Here is a 20,335-nt window from a genome sequence, read left to right on the forward strand (position 1 = left end):
GTTTTTGGTAGGTTTGGTGATGTAGGGAATGTTTTAAGTAGTCAGATGAACTAAAAATTAAGAGATGTCATTAGTAGGTTGTGTGAAGGTTGTGTGAAGAACCTGGACTTCATAGTCACTGGCTTGGTTTTAAACTGAGGGTCTGTGTCTTTGTAGTTGTATGAAAAAAAAATAGCTGCTTTGATTTTCTTTTTTCTTACATATATTAGGTAATAGCAATAATATCTGTTTTACAGTGTTCCCCTGAAGATATTATCATAATGGGAATGAAGTACCTGATACAGTGCTTAGCTTGTTTGATACCAGCTAAGGGTTCAATTAATATCTATTATTATCAACATGAGTGACATGTACTGTAATTACTAAGGTACAAAATGGTGAAGGCCTGAATTTAGGAGTGGAAAAGAGAATAGATTTGAATGGACCTTTTCTAATTCAAGTGAATAGGATTGACTGATCTAGGGAGAGAATGGAATCATGAACTGACTGAGATTTGTAACCCGAATTACTTGGGAAGGGATTAGTGATGCCGTTTTCCTGGTAAGGAGTACAAGAGTCATCTCTGGTTGAGGTGAGGGAAAAGGCATAGGATGATTCTGATTTGGATTTTTGGAGGTATTTGTATCTTGGTAATGATATGAAGCAGGCAATTAGAAATAAGGTCTGGAGCAAGAGATAAGAGATTGGAGTTGTCAGTATATGCATGGTACCAGGAATGTATGTAAGTCTTAATGGCAGGGCATGTATTTTAAACATTTGCTCTGTATCCATCCCCACACTGCTGAGTTCTATATAAAACACTTGATTGGTTCTTGTTATTAAGTGTGAGATTTAGGGTGACTTTGTATGTAGAAAAGATAATAACATATAGTTACTTTCATTTCTAATTTAAGTGTTTACTTTATTTAAATTTATAAACTTAAAACCTTGTTCTCTTAAAATACAGATCTTATTCCAAATATTTTAGTTAACTTAAAACATTTTTATCTATAAACTTAAAATTTTATATTTTCTCTTTAAATACTGATTTAACAAAACCTTCTTAGATACTTTGTGTTGTTATTCTTAAATTGTATATGTATTGTAACAAAGTATGTAAACTTAGTAAGATTTCAGCCTGCAATCAGACCTCAATCAGCTATTCAAATCTACATTTCAAATTAAAATTCTCAACACAGGCTAACAGGACAAATTTTCTTAAAATATTGTAAATATTTACTAAATATGCATACTTATTTTAAAAGCTTCATTGACATATAATTTATGTACCTTACAAGTCACTTGTTTTAAGCACTGATTTTTATTATATTTAGAGTTATGTAGCCATCACCAAATCGAATTATTAAAATAAGTCCATCATCTCGAAAAGAAACATGTCTGTTTGCAGTTATTCCCATTTTCACTCCCAGCCCTAGGGAAATCACTGCTTTTAATCTCTACAAATTTGTCTTTTTTGGACATTTCATAAAAATAGAACCATACAGTATGGGATCTGTTGTTTTTGGCCTTTTTCACTTAGCATAATGTTTTGAAGTTCATTCATCCTTATTGTAAGATATTCCATGATATTGATGTATTGGCTTCCCAGGTGGCTCAGTGGTAAGGAATCCGCCTGCCAGTGCAATAGACACAGTAGATGCAGGCTTGATCCCTGGGTTGGGAAGACCCCCTGGAGGAGGACATGACAATCCTCCATGTTCTTGCCTGGAGACTCCTGTGGACAGCAGAACCTGGTGGGCGGGCTACAGCCTATGGGGTTGCGAAAGAGTCAGACACGACTTAGCGACTAAGCAACAATAACAAAACGGATATACTGCATTTTATTTATCCTGGATTACTTCTTAATGTAAAATAGTTAAGGTTTAATTAAATCACTCCTATACTTTTTTTTAAAGGGAAAACTTGAAAATAAGTGAACTAAGCTACTGTCCTAAGTTAGAAACTTAACAACAGCAGAATAAACCCACAGAAAAGAGAAAGATAATGAAACTTAGAGTAAAAATCGATGAACCAGAGAACAAAGAGAAGATCAAGAGAAGTCAAAAATGAGTTTGGAGGGGGGACTAAGAAAACAAACCTGTTAAGATTGATTGAGGAAAGAAAAATAATATTGTGAAAATGAAGATTACAGATAAAGAAGAGAGTTAAAAGATAATGGGTTTACAGCAACATTATTTTACAATAGCCGAAACGTAGAAGTAACTATGGTGTTCATTGATGTATGAATGGAGAAATGGGATCTGTGTATTAATGGAATATCATTCAGCCTTAAAAGGGACAAAAATCCTGTCACATGCTGCAGGATGGATGAACCATGAGGGTATTATGCCAGTAACTAAATGAAGTAAGCTAATAACTAACTGACAAATACATACTCTATTATTCCACTTAAGAAGTGCTTGCAGTAGTTGCAATTGTACAGACAAAGTAGAATGGTAGTTGGCAAGACTGGGAGTAGAAGCAAATAGACATTTACTCTACCACTATATAGTATATAGTTCCAGTTTTCTTCTTCAGCAAAATGAAAGAAGTACTGGAGATGGGTGATGGTGCCAACAATGTAAATTTTATGCAGTATTAAATGTAAAAATGATTAAAGTTATAAATTTTATATTGTGTATATTTTGCTGCAGCTTTCAGAAAGACAAGGGAAAATACTATCAATCATATTCCAGTAATTTTTAAATTAAAGAAAAATATAACTTCCCCAAAACTGACTCAAGAAATAAAAAGCTTGACTAGTTCTATAACTATTAAATAAACGTAATAGTTAAAACAGAGAATAACCTCAGAATGCTTTACATGTGAGTTCTACCCAACTTTTTTTAAGGAAGAAAGCTTCCCACTTTTCTGTCACCTCTTCCAGAAAGTAGGAAAAAAGGAAAATATATCTCAGTTCTTTCTAGAAGGATATTTGTCAAACCAGACATATAAGAAAGAAAACCATAGATCAGTTTCACTCATGAAATAGATTAGCCCTTTAGTAATAGAAAAATTCTTCACTTTTTTGTTTTATGCTTTTTTTCTTTTTTAAATTCTTATTGAACTGTAGTTGATTTACAGTGTTGTGTTAGTTTCACATGTACAGCAGAGTGAATCAGTTATCCATATCCATATACTCACTCTTTTTTTTTAATTATTTTTCCATATAGGCCATTACTGAGTATTGAGTAGAGTTCCATGTTGTATAGTAGGTTCTTATTAGTTATCTATGTTTTATACTTTTATCCTTGAATAATTCTTTTTCTGATTGTGATTGCCATCTTTATTGCTTTCTTTTCTTCTTATCTTTTTACATTTTTCTCATAGCTGCGCCTCTCTCTTTAGTTTAACATAGCTGTGTCACTTTGAGTCTGTTATGAATTGCATGTTACCGCGCCCTGTTTTTAGTCCCTCAGTCGTGTCCCGCTCTTCAGCAGCCCCTTGGTTCACCAGGCTCCTCTGTCTATGGGATTTCCCAGGCAAGGATGCCGGAGTGGCTCGCCATTCCCTTCTCCAGATCTTCCCGACCCAGGGATCAAACTTGTGTCTGCTGCATTGGAAGGCGAATTCTTTACCAGAGACAGGGAAGCTCATGCTGTGCCCTGTCACTGTTTTCTCTTTTGCTTAGTTAATTTAATTGATTAATATTTATTGTAACATGTACATGTTTGATATTTTTCCTGAAATTGTTTTTTGTTTGTTTCTTGTTTAGCATGCTTACTTTTTGTTTAGTTTTAAATTTTACTTCCTTTTGTAGTTGTTCTTTGTTCTTTATTTCCTCTGGTGATTGGAAATGCTTCAGCTTTATCCATACATTCTAAAGCAAATTTATTTTAAACCTACATTTTCTTATCAACATCAAAGAGTAATGACTATTATAAATTGTTCCCTCATCCTGCATGCACACTTGATCTAAGCATACTTTATTTATTCTTCTTCACCTAAGAATTTTTGTAATAGTTTGGGATGTTATTCCTAAATCATTAATTTAAAAAATTGTATTGTGTTTATTTAAAGAATTCTTTATCTCTTGTATTAAACGGAATCTCCTCATATTAGTAAAAAGTGTTTATACTTAACTATTAGTTTTACTGGTTCATTGCTTGCCATTATTTTTTTTTTTTTAACTTTTTATTTTGTATTGGGGTATAGCCGAGTAAAAATGTTGTGAGTTTCAGGTGACCAGCAGAGGAACTCAGCCATACACTGTTATTTTTTAAAGTGTTTGTAATTTTGAGGAGGTCTTTGTTCTGGATTTTTTATTTTAGCTCAACTACTTTAACTAACTGTTACTGGTACCCAGAGTATATGGATGTCTTAACTTTTTAAATCAGAGCATATCTAGTATTTTTATTTTATCCATATCTGTGAATAATGGATTGGCTTTAAAAGTTTTTTTTTTTTTTAACCTTCAGAATTTTGTCAACATAGCTCCACTGACTTTTAGCATTTACTTTTACTGATGAAATGACTGTCATTCTGAATCTCTTTCCTCTTATTTTGTGTAAATTAAGTAAAAACTTCCCCTTATTTTGGAGCTTTTGAACTTTTATTTTTGAAATTCAAATATTCTGCCAGGAGAGTTACATGTATCAATATGCTTTTTTTCCCCCTGAGTATTCTGCCCAGTACTTCTCAAAACATGTTAACTATGAAGATGCAAAACAGTATTCAACATCAGGAAGTTTTCTTTTTGTCCTCGTCTTCCCCCTTCACCCCACCCCCATTTCTTAAATTTAATTTTTGAAAATTTTTATTCTTTGCTCTTTCTTGTTCTGGAAATCCTCTTTCACAGATACTGAATATCCTGGCCTCCTTCTCATCTCTAATCTTTTTCACATGATTTCTTTGTCTTCAGATTTACTTGCATTATGAGGACATTTCTTGAATTTTTTAAAATCGCTGATTTGATGTATATTTTTCTATTTGATACTTTTATTTGGTTATTTTGGCAGTTTGGGGTTTCTTTTTTTCTCCTCCACAAACACATATTCTCCACTCCTTTTCTGGAGCAGCTTGCTTTTTGTTTTAAATGCTGTTCTTCCCTGGCATCAATAGAAACACCATTTGTAATTTTTTTCACTCTCTAGTATTCTTCATTAATTCTGTTTCAGTTTGGGCTATTAGTCTTGAGTAGGTTATTGTTTGTCTTCAGTATGTCTGATCAGATTTTTTCATCAGTTTTTGTGCTGGCTGATTCTCAGCATGGTAAGTGAGCCAGCAAATGTGCTCCTCACAGAGTGTGGGTTGGGAGCAGATGCTCAGGGAGAGAGGAAGAAGTTTTAATGAGTGTAGTTGTCCAGCAGGGGCAGATTGCCTAGAGAAGACAAGCCTGGTTTTTGCTCATTACCTGTAGAAGTTCATCCAGACTGCTTTGGTTGTATGATAGACACATTAAAGTAGCGAAACATTGATTAAAAAGGGTTTAGTTACTTCTCTTCCTTTGGATTGAGTATAAAAATTGTGTAATCTGGTGCTTTTTAATTATTCATTTTGGTGCTTGCTTTTAATGAAGGTAAGTGTGGTATTCCCAAGTTAAAACCCTGAGTTTTAAGCAAAAAACTCCAGATACTATCAGTCAGTCTTTTTGTATATTAAGATACTAGTTGCTGATTGTTACCAGCAAGCACCTTTGAACTGATATTTTATAAAATAATGATACTGTATTGAAGATTGAGCTGTTTTTTTTTCATACCAGGCACCAAGCTTTGTAAGATATCCAAGGGATCCTGATGTGAAAATTGTCTCTCGGACTGATAATCACTGTCCTGTTCTCTCAGGAAAGATTCCCAGGATGCATGAACCATTTTTTCATTCCATAATAAGAAATATATATATTTATTTTATATATATATATATATATATATAAAATATATATATATATTTCTTATATATATATATAAGAAAAAAATTTTTTTCTTATTTCAGAAGTACAGGCTGTTGCTTACTTCAGTTGGCTGTGTATTTGATACATTCCTCTCATTACTTTTCATAATCTGCTTTTCCCATTTTAGTTAGAAATAGAGATGAGACTATGATTTAGATTGAAGAGGGTAATATGTGAGAAATTTTAATCTTCTGTCTTTTGTTTTGAGAGGTAGGTTATTAAAATCAAACTAAAAACCAGAGAGCCCTAGTATAAGAGGAACATTGTGGGAAACAGGAAGGCCTTCCTTCCTAGCCTTCTTGGCATATTTAAATCTCCTTGAGGACGTAAACATTTGGAAAGAAAAACAGAAGCTGGGTTTAGATAGCCTATGACAAATCTTATATTACAGAATACTTACATAGACAGTGCTTTGCATGTGATATTAATAGGAGAGAGGATACATAGGGCAATTAACATTTACTTAAAAGAGAGGGAGTGGTAATGTGAATTCTGAGAATGAGGAAACTGGAAACCCAGTCTCCATGAGGGCGGGCACCATGTCTGTTCATTATTGCCTACCTATTCAGTGCCTGTCACTGTCCCTGATAGGTGGCAGGTTTTTGGTTAATGTATGTTAGATAAGCAAATATCTATTTGTTGAATAAACTGAAGAATGCCTTGATGGAGATAATATATTTGGGCAGAAGTGAAATGAAAAGGCTTCAGAAAATATGAGGACATAGAAATGATAGATGATTGATCACATTAGAATGCCAGTTTGATTGGAGCTGTGATAATAAGCGGGAAAGTTTTGAGAATAAGGCTGTCAGTGGTAGGTTAGGGTCAAATTATTAATTATAAATAGTTTTGATTGCTAGACTTAGGAATTTGGGATTTGTTTTTTAAGCAAAGTGTGGTTTTGCTGAACAGATGGTCACATTGTTAAAGTAGTGTTTTAGAAAGACAGTCTGAAGACACAAAGATTGTCTTCAGGTTGCAGTGAGAAGAGATTGGAGACCGGCTTTCATTCCAGTTGCAATGTTGGATACAGATTCTTCGGCCAGTAGTCATGCTCAATAAAATTATTAATATTTCTTTACATGTAATATGTTGCATACAGGTGAATTTTAAGCCCTGGTGATTGAACATAATGACATAGCTGTCTTTTTCATTATGTATTTAATTTTCCTTGGCATTTTGTTGTTGATCTTCATGGCTTTTATATGAGATCATGGTATAAATTTTGAATACATTTATTCTTTTCTTATTTGCCTTTTGTTAATGTCAAGCATAGCACATGAGACATTCCTTGTTGCTATGCAACTGCTAAATTCAATATTTAATATTAATAAAACTGAGTGGCATTAAATTCAGTTAAGCAGAGTAGGCAAAATATGACTTAATGGTGTCTGATCAGTGTTTGTGTGGTTTAATGTATTGTTGCAGACATGAGCAAGAGAGTAGTGACTTGTTTACAGTTGCTGTTCTGATCAAAATTAGTTGTGGTTAAATCTTTGCTTTTATAACCAGATTTTTTTTCTTGTTTGATTATTTTTGGTCTTTTCCTTTTCCTGCTCTTTGATAATGTGATTCAATTTTTGTTAGTGTTTTTGTGTTATTGATGTTCTTACTATCCTTTCTAATTCTGTTATCTTTTGTAATTTTTAAAATTTTACCTCCCAAGGCTTTTATTTGATTTTTTTTTCTTCCTTAGTATTATTTTTTACTATATTTATGTGTTTCCCTTTCAAGCATTTATACTAAGCACACACATTTGGAATTTGTTATTATTTCGTATAAATCCAGGTGAAGGCATATTAGATTTGCTCTTCAGAATGAGAGCCACCCATAATCCCCTTTAGTTATTTGCAGTGTGTACTTGGTACTTGCCAGATATTGAAACACTTTGATTAATATTTGTGAAGTTAGAAATCCATTTTGGGAGTAAGAGGGCTCCAGAGGCAGGCTACAGGATTTTTTTTTTTTTTTGCTTTGTAAGCTAGTGTTGAAAATACCTAGTTTGCAGACCCAAGATAGGCAGTACCTAGCAGTTCCTTCTCATTCCCTCACCACCACCTCCCCACCCTCAAAAACCTTAGCCCAGCACTTTATCCTCCCTAGTGTAGAGAAAAGAGGACATAGTAATTAAGTGAACAGTGTTTTAATTATAGTAGGCAAATAATAAACAGGGTATATATTTCCCATTTGTTTGAATGGGTAGTTTGGTTTTGCTAATGTTCTTGGAATAATTTTGATGGGAAGAACAAAAGAGAGTTGAAAAACAATTGATTGTTAATAATAAATGAAAAATCTAGAATCTAGAAATCATGAAAATAATACAGGAAAGTCAAGTAACTACAGTGTAGACGTACAAACTCTAGGGTTTACCGTATTGAATATGATGACAATATTAAGGATAAAGGAATCCTTTACATTACAATGTTACTCTTATAAGGAGATAAGATACTGTTTCTTGGGACCATCTTTCCTACCCCCTTACTTTCCAAACTTTTCCTGATGATTGTATTTGTGGCTGGGAAATGTCCCTGTTTGTGGGCCTTGTGTGTCCACCAGGCTATAGGATTTTAAATTGGTGGTTCCCTCACTTTTGAACATGGGGGTAGTTTTTAACAATTTTTAAAAAATTGTAAACCCTTAGGTGATAATCAGATTATGTGACAAAATGCATAGTGACCCAAACTACCAGGAATTCAGTAAAACTTACATATTTTCTTACTTACAATAATATTTCTGTACATTTGAAAAGTTGTGTGCACATTGAATGCACAAGACCATTTATTTCTTTCTTAAGGTCATGCTTAAAGGACATGGATTTATAGACCTCTTGTTTTACTTAGTTGAGCTCCAAATGAGGTCATGATATATATAGTTTGGGAACTGCTGCACTAACCCATTATTTGTTGTGTTGTATGAAGGTACAGTTTGCTTTTCTTTTGCATTTTCCTCCTTAACTCTTAATACCCATAGAAGACATTAAGGTGACAAAGATATTTTTTAACTTGTTTTTCATTGAGTTAATCAGTGGTATTTGAGGTAATAAATTAGAAAAGTTTATTTTATTTTTTGTTTTCATTTTCTACTTTATACTGATAGAAAGTGATAATAGTTTAAACATCTATGTATAGGTATCTTTGAATTCTCTTTCTTTCTCTTTTTGTATGTATAATCAGTGGTTCATAAAGGAACCCAGTAGTTACTGTGACAGTGTGAACTAATGACAAAGCTCTTTTTCTTTTTGTGATACAAATGTTGTTTTCAGTGAGGCTTTTCCTCCTTAAACTGTTAGATTGAAGAATCTATTAACTCTCAGTTCATATTCACAAATATGCTGTTTAGATTAACCCAGAATACTAAAAATTTTGAAGCAGTTTGACTCTTTTTGGGAAAGGTACCTCTTAAAATGAAGTTTGAAAGTTTATGTAAAGAGGTATTTGAAATTTTGTAAAATGGTAAGAGACCTCATGAATTTACATGCCTTCATTGGTTATTTCTACTGTTGTTTTGTATTGTCCTTGAATGGGTTGTGAATTTGTATTGAGTGTTAATCACTGACAAAAATGCAAATGCTCCTTTTAGGTTGGTCATTGACACTCTCCTCAGCATCCTTTCAATAATAATCTGGAGGTCCTTGAGAATGGAAAGAAAGCACCATCATTTTTTTCATGCAACTAGGTTAAAATAACTGTAGGGAATATTATTGTAATAATGAATTTTTTTCATCCTTTCAGGGTTTGAAAGTATTCTTGAAGGGCTGTTTGGACCTGCATTATTAAAAGATCTCAGTTTATTTAAAGGTATTCAAAATCTTTCTTTGGTATTTCAAATCCTTCCTGGTGACATAAATGATATCTTGGTGACTTAAGTCCCAGTCTCCTTCTCCTATTTTTTCACACTTTTATGTGGGATGACAGTATGCCCATGGAAGCATCTTTTTGTATGTAGTTATCTGTGATAATGCAAATATATTTATGAATAAGATATGTTAACTAGTGAGCAATTATTGCAGATAAGGAGCCTATATTTTTGCTGTAGTTAAACCAGATAAAATTTTTGAAATTAGTTCTCATATGTTTCCTAAAAACCCTCTTTTGTGACTATTAATTTGTTATTCCTACTATTTTTGCAGACTGTGAACCTGAAAGCATTTCTGATTGGACTTTTGATGAAAATTGTCTGTTCTGTTGCTTGAGAAGAGATAAAGTAAAGGTAACCAAGAAACTTGTGAAACTGGTCTAGTGTGGTATTTTATAGATTTTATTTTCCCAAAAACTTGGTTACTTTGTTGGAGGATTTGTAGGAGTACATATTCCATGTTCATTTATAAAGGATTTGATAGTAACTCGGTTTAGCGATTTAGATTGTTTCTAGTCTGTTGATTAGTCTGTTGAGAAATCTGTGTCCCAACATGCACTGCTGTATTTATGTAGTTCACTAGACAGAATAATTAACTAGGTCTCAAACTGTTGTGTTATTTTAAATATGAAATGTATGGTAATTTGTGTAATGGGAGTCATTTATACAGTAACAAGGACCCTAGATCAAGTAGTTATTAATTCATTAGAGTTATGATGGACTATGGTTTATGCTGTCTTATGTTTCTTCATAATATTTGTGCATGGATGCTGTTTTTATTCAGGTGTAGAAACTGGCTGTACTTTAGGGTTTCTCTTGTTTTATTGCTTTGTGTTAAATGTAAAAAGAATTTTGGTGTAGACATTTAAGTTGTTGGAAATTATTTATAATGATTTACAGTCTTATGTTTCTTTCCATGGTATTTCTATTCCATGGAAATGTTTAAAACATTGGAAACATTTTTAATTCCTTACTTTTCCTTGTACACTTCTGACTTCAAATCATTGACCAGGTTGTATCAGTTCTTCTTTGTACTGAATATCATTCTTTCTCTTTTCACAGTCAGCACCGTAGTTCAGACCATTAGCGTTTTTCTGGGCCACTGAAATAATGATTGCTCTCTCAGTTTTTGTCAGTGTGTTAAACATTGGTACATGGTTAAACCCTTCTCCCGACCTTCCCCTAACCCTCACCCTTCAAGTAGTATGGAAGTGTTAACCTACACTCAGTCTCTGGTGACTTTACAGTTGTCTTTGGGATTCATTAGCCTAATGCTCAGAGTCTCAGTACACTCCCAGTTCGGTACACTTCTCTTACCAATACTACTAGTCTTCTACACACAATTGGTCTGATCATTTATATTAAACAATATGCTTTTACCATTTGGACTAGGCCATTGCACTTGTTCTTTAAAGTTTGAAATTCTGCTTGCTCTTACTCTTACCTTAACTCCCCTTTCTTATAAATGGTATACCTCTGCTCTTACTGCTGGTTTAACACTTCACACTGTTGCAGTGAATATTACACCAATTATTTGTCAATTAATATTATGCTTTCTGTTATTAATCCTTTTCTGTGTTTAAATCTTGTGTTCCTGACTACATTGTCAACTTCTGAAGACCATGGACCATGACTTACGTTTTTTTGTACCCTTGCATATAGCCACTCTACCATTATTTACCATTGTTGGCAAGCTACTTTAAAATCAAAGCTAATTTAAGAGCATTTTAATGTTCTTCTTTTATGGCATCTTTTTCTTGCTTAAGTACATGAAAAAATTATTGCTGTGACTATCCAGGATAGTCTCTTTTTATTCAACTAATGAGTAAAGTGTTCTGCAATTTATTGTGGTTTGGAAAAGACCGGAAAATTAAGCAGCTACCAATGAAGTTTAAGTTCATCATTTTAAACTGTGTGTCTTTGTGTGTACGTGCATATATGTTGTGACCAATTATTGAGCAAGTTATTTAATAGGCATTTTGGTAATACAGAAGGAGCCAATGATTGATTACCTTTTTTTTTCAGAAGAGGATTAGGAGGAAAGCTCCTCTGTGGTCAATAATAGAGTACAGTATATTCTTGTAATATGATTGAGTTTCCATTGCTATATGAGGATAAAATATTTCATGAATATTTTTAGAAGAAAATACAGAAATAGCAAGGCATGGAACCATGTAGCATTTAACCATGTAGCAGCTGTTCTTACTGTTTGTAGTTCTATAATTTTTAGTTAATTTTCTAGTTAGAAGGAATGTTTGAAAGGCCAGCTAGATCTGGGAAAGCTAGTTTTCTCCATTAGACATTTCACTACCTGTCTTTGGCATTTGTTTTTATCAGAGACAGCCATAATGTCTATGTATTTGAAAATAGAGAGAGCCTAGAAAACATAACTTGTCAAATACTTAGCTTTATGTTGTGTTAGATTTAAAGTGATTGTGTTGAAACTCTTTCCAGACATTTGTGCATCTTATCTGAGAAGGAGTAGATCTGGAAGTTAATTGTACCTACGTTGGGTTGAGACTTGGCTGACTTTGGTGGTGGTGGTTTAGTCGCTAAGTCATGTCCGACTCTTGTGACCCCATGGACTGTAGCCTGCCAGGCTCCTCTGTCCTGGAATTTTCCAGGCAAGAATACTGGAATGGATTGCCATTTCCTTCTCCAGGGGATTTTCCCGACCCAGGAATCGAACCTGGGTCTCTTGCATTGCAGGCAGATTCTTTACCGACTGAGCTATGAGGGAAGCCCATAAGATTCCAAAAATGAAAGAAGCATGTGGAGAGAGCCAAGAGGTGGCAGCATAGAGCACAATATTAGAATTTTGATTTGAGGTTGGCATGGTGAGATGTCAGGTAATGTTTGAAAAATCTGTTAGAAATACTAGTCTGATATTTAAGAATGTGATGCAGGTTATTCCTAATTGTTTTTAATTGGATTTTCATTGGATACTGACTATTAGAATGGATAAAATAAATACATTATTTACATTTACTTTCAAAAATACATGTCTTTTCCTGGTGACTCAGTTGGTCAAAGAATCTGCCTGCGGTGCAGGAGACCTAGGTTTGATCCCTGGGTCAGTCACGGAAATCCCCTGGTGAAGGGAAAGGCAACCCACTGTAGTGTTCTTGCCTGGAGAATTCCATGGACAGAGGAGCATGGTGGGGTACTGTCCATGAGGTTGCAAAGAGTTGAACACAACTGAGCAACTAACACTTTAAAAATATCTAGTGAAAAATATGAAGTTGCCTTTTTGGAAAATATAACAGGGACTTACCTAGAAATTAGTAAAATGATTGTTCATCTACACTTCAGCAGTTAGAAAATATATTTTGTATGGGAAAGACAAGTAACTTTTTTTTGAGCACCTGCTGTGTGCCAGTTACTTTTATTTGTTCCCATTTAATTCTCACAACAACATCCCTATAAAGTTAGTAATAAAGTTGGTTAAAATCATCCCAGTTTTACAAAGAAAGAAATGGCAAGGATCAGAGTCTTAAGTTATGGGCAAAGTTGCATAGCTGGGATTTGACCCATATTTTTAGAGTACATGGATTTTGATAACAAAGCTAGAAACATGAATATGGAAAGTGGTAGAGTAAGAATTAAGTAGTATTTGAAATTACTCAGTTTGGAAGAGGAAGAGAATAAGAGTGTAAATGGGCATGAGTATGTTTGAAATAGCCAGTCTCAGTTGTGCTAGGAGTCTGTTAATGAGTGACTTTCTACCTGCCTGCCTTACTTGGTTTCTCCTTTCTTTCCTTCCTTTCCTGTTTGTTGGGCATGTAGTAGATACTCTAAAATATGTACTAAATGGATAACTAAGAAGAAGTCAGTAGACATAATAAAGTTGGAGAATTACAATATTATAGCTAACTGTTTTGAGTGCTTATATACACCAAGTATATACACAAAAAGGTTTCTGTGTACTATACACTTACGAGGATTTTATACTTTTTCCTAGCTTCTTTTTGAAATAATTTTAGACATATAAAACACTTGCAAAAATAATAAATTCCTCTATACCTAGGTTTCCCAAATGATAATGTCTTATGTAACCACAATACAATGATAAAAATCAGGAGATAAACATTGATAAAGTACTATAATTTGAAAACCTTTCAGAATTCACCAGTTACCCCAATAAAGTCATGTTTCTGGTCCAGGAGTCAATCTAGGCCCACACTTTGTTATATGGTTGTTATGTCTGCTTTGTCTCCTTTAGTCTTAATAGTTCTGTTTTTCTTTGCCTTTCGTGACATTGACACTTTTGAAGAATGCTAGCAACTTGATTTGTCGGATGGTTCCTCAGTTTGTCTCGTGGTTCCTTGTAATTGAATTCAGATTATGCATGTTTGGCAAGAATTGCACAGAATTGACGTTGTGTCATCCTTAGTGCACCATATCAGGAAGCACATGGTGATGTTTACTGTGATCACTTAGTTAAGATTGTGTCTGCCAAGTTTTTTCTACTGTAGGGTTTCTGTTTTTTTCCCTTTTGTGCTTGATAGGTATCTTGCGGAGACATACTTTGAGATTTTGTAAATGTTTTTTCCCAATCATAATTTTAGTGTCAATTGATTAATCTTGTGTGAAAAAAAATACTATCATGGTGTTAGCAAATGATGCTTTCCTAGTTCTGTTATTTCTTCGAACTCTATTTGTTGAAATCTTACTGTAAGGAAGATGTTTCCCTTCTCTATTTATGTTTTTGTTGTTTTCCTGTCAGTATTGACTCATGAATTCTTATTTTGTTCTTTGGATTATAATTTATTACAATCATTATTAATATTGTGGTTTGAGTTGTTTTAGATTTGTCCATTGAAAGCCCATTCTGGTTGGCTTTTCATCTTTTTTTTTTTTTTTTTTTTTAAAGTATGTTTCTATCAATTCTTTACTTTTTGGCCCCCAGAACTGTTCCACATTTGTCTTTGCTTTCTCTGTCCCAGCCTTGGATTTCTCCAGGGAATCCTCATTTCTTTTTTTTTCTTTTAAACACCAAAAGTATTTCGCATTGGGGTGTAGCCAGTTAGCAGTGTTTTGACAGTTTCAGGTGAACAGTGAAGAAACTCAGCCGTAAATATACATGTATCCTGACGCTGGGAAAGATTAGGGGCGGGAGGAGAAGGGGACGGCAGAGGATGAGATGGCTGGGTGGCATCACTGACTCAATGGACATGAGTTTGGGTAGACTTCAGGAGTTGGTGATGGACAGGGAGGCCTGGCATGATGTGGTCCATGGGGTCGCAAAGAGTCAGACACGACTGAGCAACTGAACTGATCCATTCTTCCTTGTTTCTTTTAATTTGAAAATTGTATAAGACAGCAAAGTACTAGGTATACTCATTGGTACTAGAACATCATTGCTTCTAGACCTCCTTAGTTGTCTGAGCTAGAAAATATCTGTGTTAATACTTAAATATATTTAAGCATACACCAGTATTTCTATATCAGAAGCTATCTTGTGATGCTTTTATTAGTTGTAGGATTGTGTTGATAGCATGAAGAACTGGTCCAATAGTAGTGAGGGAGTACTGGAGAGAGGGAAAGAATTCAAAACGACTTTCAGTATTTAATATCCCTAAAAATGGACTAATCTTAAGCAATGTATCAGTGTATGATAATGGCTGTTGTACTTGGCTGAGATGGAGATAGCTATTGTAAAGAGTATGGATGTTTTAATAACGAAGGATAATGTGAGATGGGATGTCGTATAAAAATATGAGTTGTTTATGCTCTTTAAGTTTATTATAAGGCTATTATTAGTAAGTTCAGTATTTGACAATCATGTTAGGAGAATGTTTTAAGAAGTTACGACTTGCGGTACATTTTTTAAGAATATATAGGTCTGGATAGGCAGACACAGGAAGGGCAGAGAATTTATTTTTGTAAGTAACCAGCAAATAAGATTGGAGTAAGTCAGGAAGATCCCCTGGAGAAGGATATGGCACCCACTCCAGTATTCTTCCCTGGAAAATCCTATGGATGGAGGAACTTGGCGGGCTACAGTCCATGGGGTCACAAAGAGGCGGACTAGACTGAGCGACTTCACTTTCACCTTTTTCTTTCAAGATTATATATCTCTTTCAGTGCCCATCTATTCTCAAGAATCATATAACTAGATACTTTTCATGTCTATTATTGGTCTGTCATGTTGTGTTAACTTTCAACATTTCATAATTTTCTCTTTTGTGAGTATGCACTAATTAGAAGTTTTAGAGATATCCTTCTTACATTTTAATTTTTGTTTCAATTTTAGCACATTGAAATTTATAATAAGAGCAGATGCTAACTCTAAGTTATTATTTTCTCATTGTATTCTACAGCATGTATTTGTGTTGAATGTATCAGTTTGGGCATATTCAATGCTGCAGATAATAACTTGTCTGTCATCTTGTCCTAGAGAACCACAACTCAATAAGTATTCACAGTACCTATTATGTAAATGGAACTGTGGAAGAAAAATGTATGAATATAGTGCCTGTCTGTTAGCACTGAGAAAGAAAAAACAAATCTGAGAAGTTTAAGAGTTATTAGGAGACTTAAATAAGTACAGGATAAGTTGAATGAATACCACACATTAGTATGTGATTAATTACTTATGAAGTTAAGTGTACAAATCTAAATTGCAAGACCTAACCTTGTTCTATTTCCAGAGGCTTTTATATAGATTATTTTAAAAGATTAAGGAAAACCACTTGACACAGTGAATTAGTGCTCATCCAAGATTCTGTATCAAAGAGTTTTTTTTTGGCGGGGAGGAGGGTGATTTGTGTGTGTGTGTGTGTGTGTGTCTGTTGTGTTTTTTTAATATATACTCCCAGTCCGTGGACTTTTTTCCCCTAAGACAAACATACAGATTCAGAGAAACCATTAATTAGAGATCAGTTCTATCCAATATTATGTGGTTAGAATTAAGCAGATATACTAGTTATTAGGCAAATTTGTTAAATGTCTGATTCTGTGGTAAACCAGAGAGTATACCAGAGAAGTAAAAAATGGATCCCTCCTTGCATATGCAGTATTGGTGGCTAATGAAATTAAAGGAATTTAAATCCTCCAACCTGCTTTGTTGCTGTTGCTTAGTCACTTCAGTCATGTCCGACTCTGTGCGACCCTATGGATTGTATCCCACCAGGCTCCTCTGTCCATGGGATTTTCCAGGCAAGAATACTGGAGTGGGTTGCCATTTCCTCCTCCAGGGATGTTCCCAACCCAGGAATCAAACCCTGGTCTCCTGCATTGCAGGTGGATTCTTTACCACTGAGACATCAGGGAATACGGACAACCTGCTTGCCCAGAACCAAAGCTCTGTCATTGAGAGTAAAGTTCCCTGCTTCATTCTCATGTAATGTTTAAAAGGTAGTAGTTAGCAAAAGAAAATAGTTTTAAAAACTATACATGTCTAATGGAAGAAAAACTAATAGCAAGTGCTGATTATAGATACTGGTGAATTAAATAAAATAGTAGTAATAGTCATTTGCTACTACTTGCACTTTAGGCTTAATTTCCATGTACAGTAATAACAATTAGATATACTGATAAGAGTCATTTGTGGTATGTTTATTGAACAATCTTAATACTGTATTTAACTCTCTATATGTAGGCAGGCTTCAAACTTCATCGTTTTCCTATTCTTTAACCTGTTGGTCTGCTTAACAAAATTGAAAATAACTGAAAGTGAAAATCACTCAGTTGTGTCCAACTCTTTGTGGCTCCATGGTCTGTACAGTCCATGAAATTCTGCTGGCTAGAATACTGGAGTGGGTAGCCGTTCCCTTCTCCAGGGGGTCTTCCCAACCCAGGTTTTGAACCCAGGTCTCCCACATTGCAGGTGGATTCTTTAGCAGCTGAGCCACCAGAGAAGCCTGAAGATAACATTGACATACAGTAAACATTGTATTAAGTCCAACAATTCATATTTAGTTAATGTAAAAAGCAGTAATTTACACAAAATAAGGTTTCTTTTTAGATAACTGACCTTAAAAAATACAGGTATGTAAAATGGTGGAGTCATTTTCCCTAAGACTTGATGGCATTTAAAATAACAAGACATAGGAGAGTGACATTTAAATCAATGAGTTGCATCTTGTCAGCTCTTTTTAGCTTATTGCTTGAAATGTCAATAAGCCATTGGTAGCGGACATGGCTATAGCTGTAGACTCATGTTCTGCTTGCATAGATCTTTTTAAAATAATTATTACAAAACCTGCATGCATACATAAGCTTCTAATTCCTAGATTTACTATGTGGTAGGAATTTTTTTTTTAATTACTATTTAAATTTGGAGAACCGCATTACAGCGTGGGAATGATCTTGAATTTTGATAGGAACAGCTCTAAAATGTCACCTCATCAGTTTTGTATCACACTTCTTAAGTCTAGGCCTTCTTAACCTTTCCCAAGTGAAACTTGCTATTTTTTCTTTCATTACTTTTCCTGAGATGTTATCTCTTGAAAATAAGCATCTATGTAAGTGACCTGCCCCATTCTTATTCCCCCCCATGCAAACTCAAAGGTGACAAACTTTAGGGTTACAAAAGAAACTTTAAGAAATGTTAAATCTTTATTTTTTGTTTAAAGTTTAACTTTATTAACTATTTATTGCCCTGACAACTAACTACCATGCTGATACAATTTGTTGCTTCATTTATTCAGTAATAATGATAATTATTTCATTATATATTTAATTCAATAATCCTTGCTATCTCAGGGATCAGTAGAGCTACTTTTGTATAGTTCTTAGAGAACTTTAAGAATTCTATCAGGGGTCAGAAAATCTAGCCCACAGTCTGTTTTTGTAATGCCTACAAGCTTAAAGAAATAGTTTTGGAGGGGGAAGAATGAGATGTTACAGAGACTGTATGTGACTTGCAAAGCCTCAAGTGTTTACTGTCTGGCCCTTGACAGAACGTTTCATTCTGTTTTGAGTATCTTCTATCAGGTTGTTGGAATTAAGAGAATGCTGAAATTTATTAATTTCCATATCCTATTTACTGCTCTCTGTGTTTTTCTTCCTCTGTGTATCAGAGCAACAACATAAGCAAATATAATATAATGGCAAGAGAGCTAGGATTATAAAGAAGAGGGTAGGAGAGAAACAAGGAGGACTTGGCTTGTGAAAGGAAAGTAGGGTTCAACATTTGTCCACCCAACTTTTTAAAATTTTTAACTTTCAATAATTGCACATTTATAAAAAAGTTAAAAGAATGGCACAAAAATTTTCGTGTACCCTTTACCTAGATTTGCCACTTGGTTTGCCATATTTGCCTTGTTAATTCATTCTTCTTCTTTCTCTTTCACAAATATTGCATATCACACACACCCGCATCTTCCTGAACCATATGAAAATAAGTTCTAGACATCATATCCCTCATACCTCTTTCCTCCTAAGTATTTTCATGTTTATTTCCTAAGACTAAGGATATCCACTTACTTAACTACACAGTACAGTTACCAAAAGTCAGGCAAGTTAGCTTAGATATATTGTCTAATCTATGAATCTCATTTAATTTTTCCCAGTTGTCCCAGTGACTTAATAGTGTTTTACCCACTCCTTTAACCCAAAATCCAGTTTAAGATTACTCGTTGAATTTGAGATTCATTACTCTTTAGTCACCTTTGATCTAGAATGGTTCCTCAGCATTTTATTTCTGTATTTTTAATGACAGTTACATTTTTGAAGAGTGTAGGTCATTCATTTTGTAGAACGTCTCTTAATTTAGGTTTTCGGTAGTTTCTTCATTATTAAATTCAGGTCATGATCTTTTAGCAGGAATATCCAGTGATAACCTTATCAGTCCATCACATCATGAAATGCACACAGTGTCAGTTTAGTAAGTGATTTTTAACTTTGACAAGGTTTATGCCCATTGGGTTTCTCCACTGAAATGTTAACTGTTTTTCCCCTTATAATTGATAAGTAATTTGTACATAGATACTTTGAGTGACTGTAAATAGTTTTTCCTCACCAAACTTTCATCATTTCAGTTTTAGTATAGATGGTAGTTTCTTGCTGGATTAAGTTATTTTTCCAGTGGTTTGAAAATAGTGATCTTTCTGACTCCATTATTTCTTCTATTAATAAATTGTTTAATTGGCTTTAAAAGCTGGCTTAAAACTCAACATTCAAAAAACTAAGATCATGGCATCAAGTCCCATCACCTCATGGCAAATAGATGGAAAAAAGTGGAAACAGTAACAAATTTTATTTTCTTGGGCTCCAAAATCACTGCAGCCACGAAATTAAGATGCTTATTACTCTTTGGAAGAGAAGCTATGACAAATGTAGACAGCGTATCAAAAAAGCAGAAATGTCACTTTGCCAACAAAAGTCTATATAGACAAAACTATGGTTTTTCCAGTAGTCATGTACCAACGTGAGCGCCAAAAAATTGATGCTTGCAAATTGTGGTGCTGGAGAAGACTCTTGAGAGTCCCTTTAACTGCAAGATCAAACCAGTCAATCCTAAAGGAAATCAACCTTGAATATTCACTGGAAGGATTGATGCTGAAGCAGAAACTCCAATACTTTGGCCACCTGATGCGAAGAGCTAACTCATTGGTAAAAACACTGATGCTGGAAAAGATTGAGGACAGAAGGAGAAGGGGGCAA

The 20,335-nt window shown here is 34.2% G+C and overlaps 1 protein-coding gene across 14 annotated transcripts in view; it reads left to right on the forward strand.

The window, feature by feature from the left end:
* The window catches only part of LCOR (ligand dependent nuclear receptor corepressor), a 121,262-nt gene that overhangs the window by 47,416 nt on the left and 53,511 nt on the right, over window positions 1-20,335 (forward strand). For all 14 annotated transcript variants that reach the window (XM_061162278.1, XM_061162281.1, XM_061162277.1 and 11 more), the window contains 2 exons: window positions 9,601-9,666; window positions 9,999-10,078. In XM_061162278.1, coding sequence (XP_061018261.1) covers window positions 9,601-9,666; window positions 9,999-10,078 — 146 coding nt within the window. The remainder of the gene's footprint in view (window positions 1-9,600; window positions 9,667-9,998; window positions 10,079-20,335) is intronic.

This window comes from Dama dama, chromosome 15, assembly GCF_033118175.1.
Source record: "Dama dama isolate Ldn47 chromosome 15, ASM3311817v1, whole genome shotgun sequence".
In the NCBI taxonomy this organism is placed as follows: Eukaryota; Metazoa; Chordata; class Mammalia; order Artiodactyla; family Cervidae; genus Dama; species Dama dama.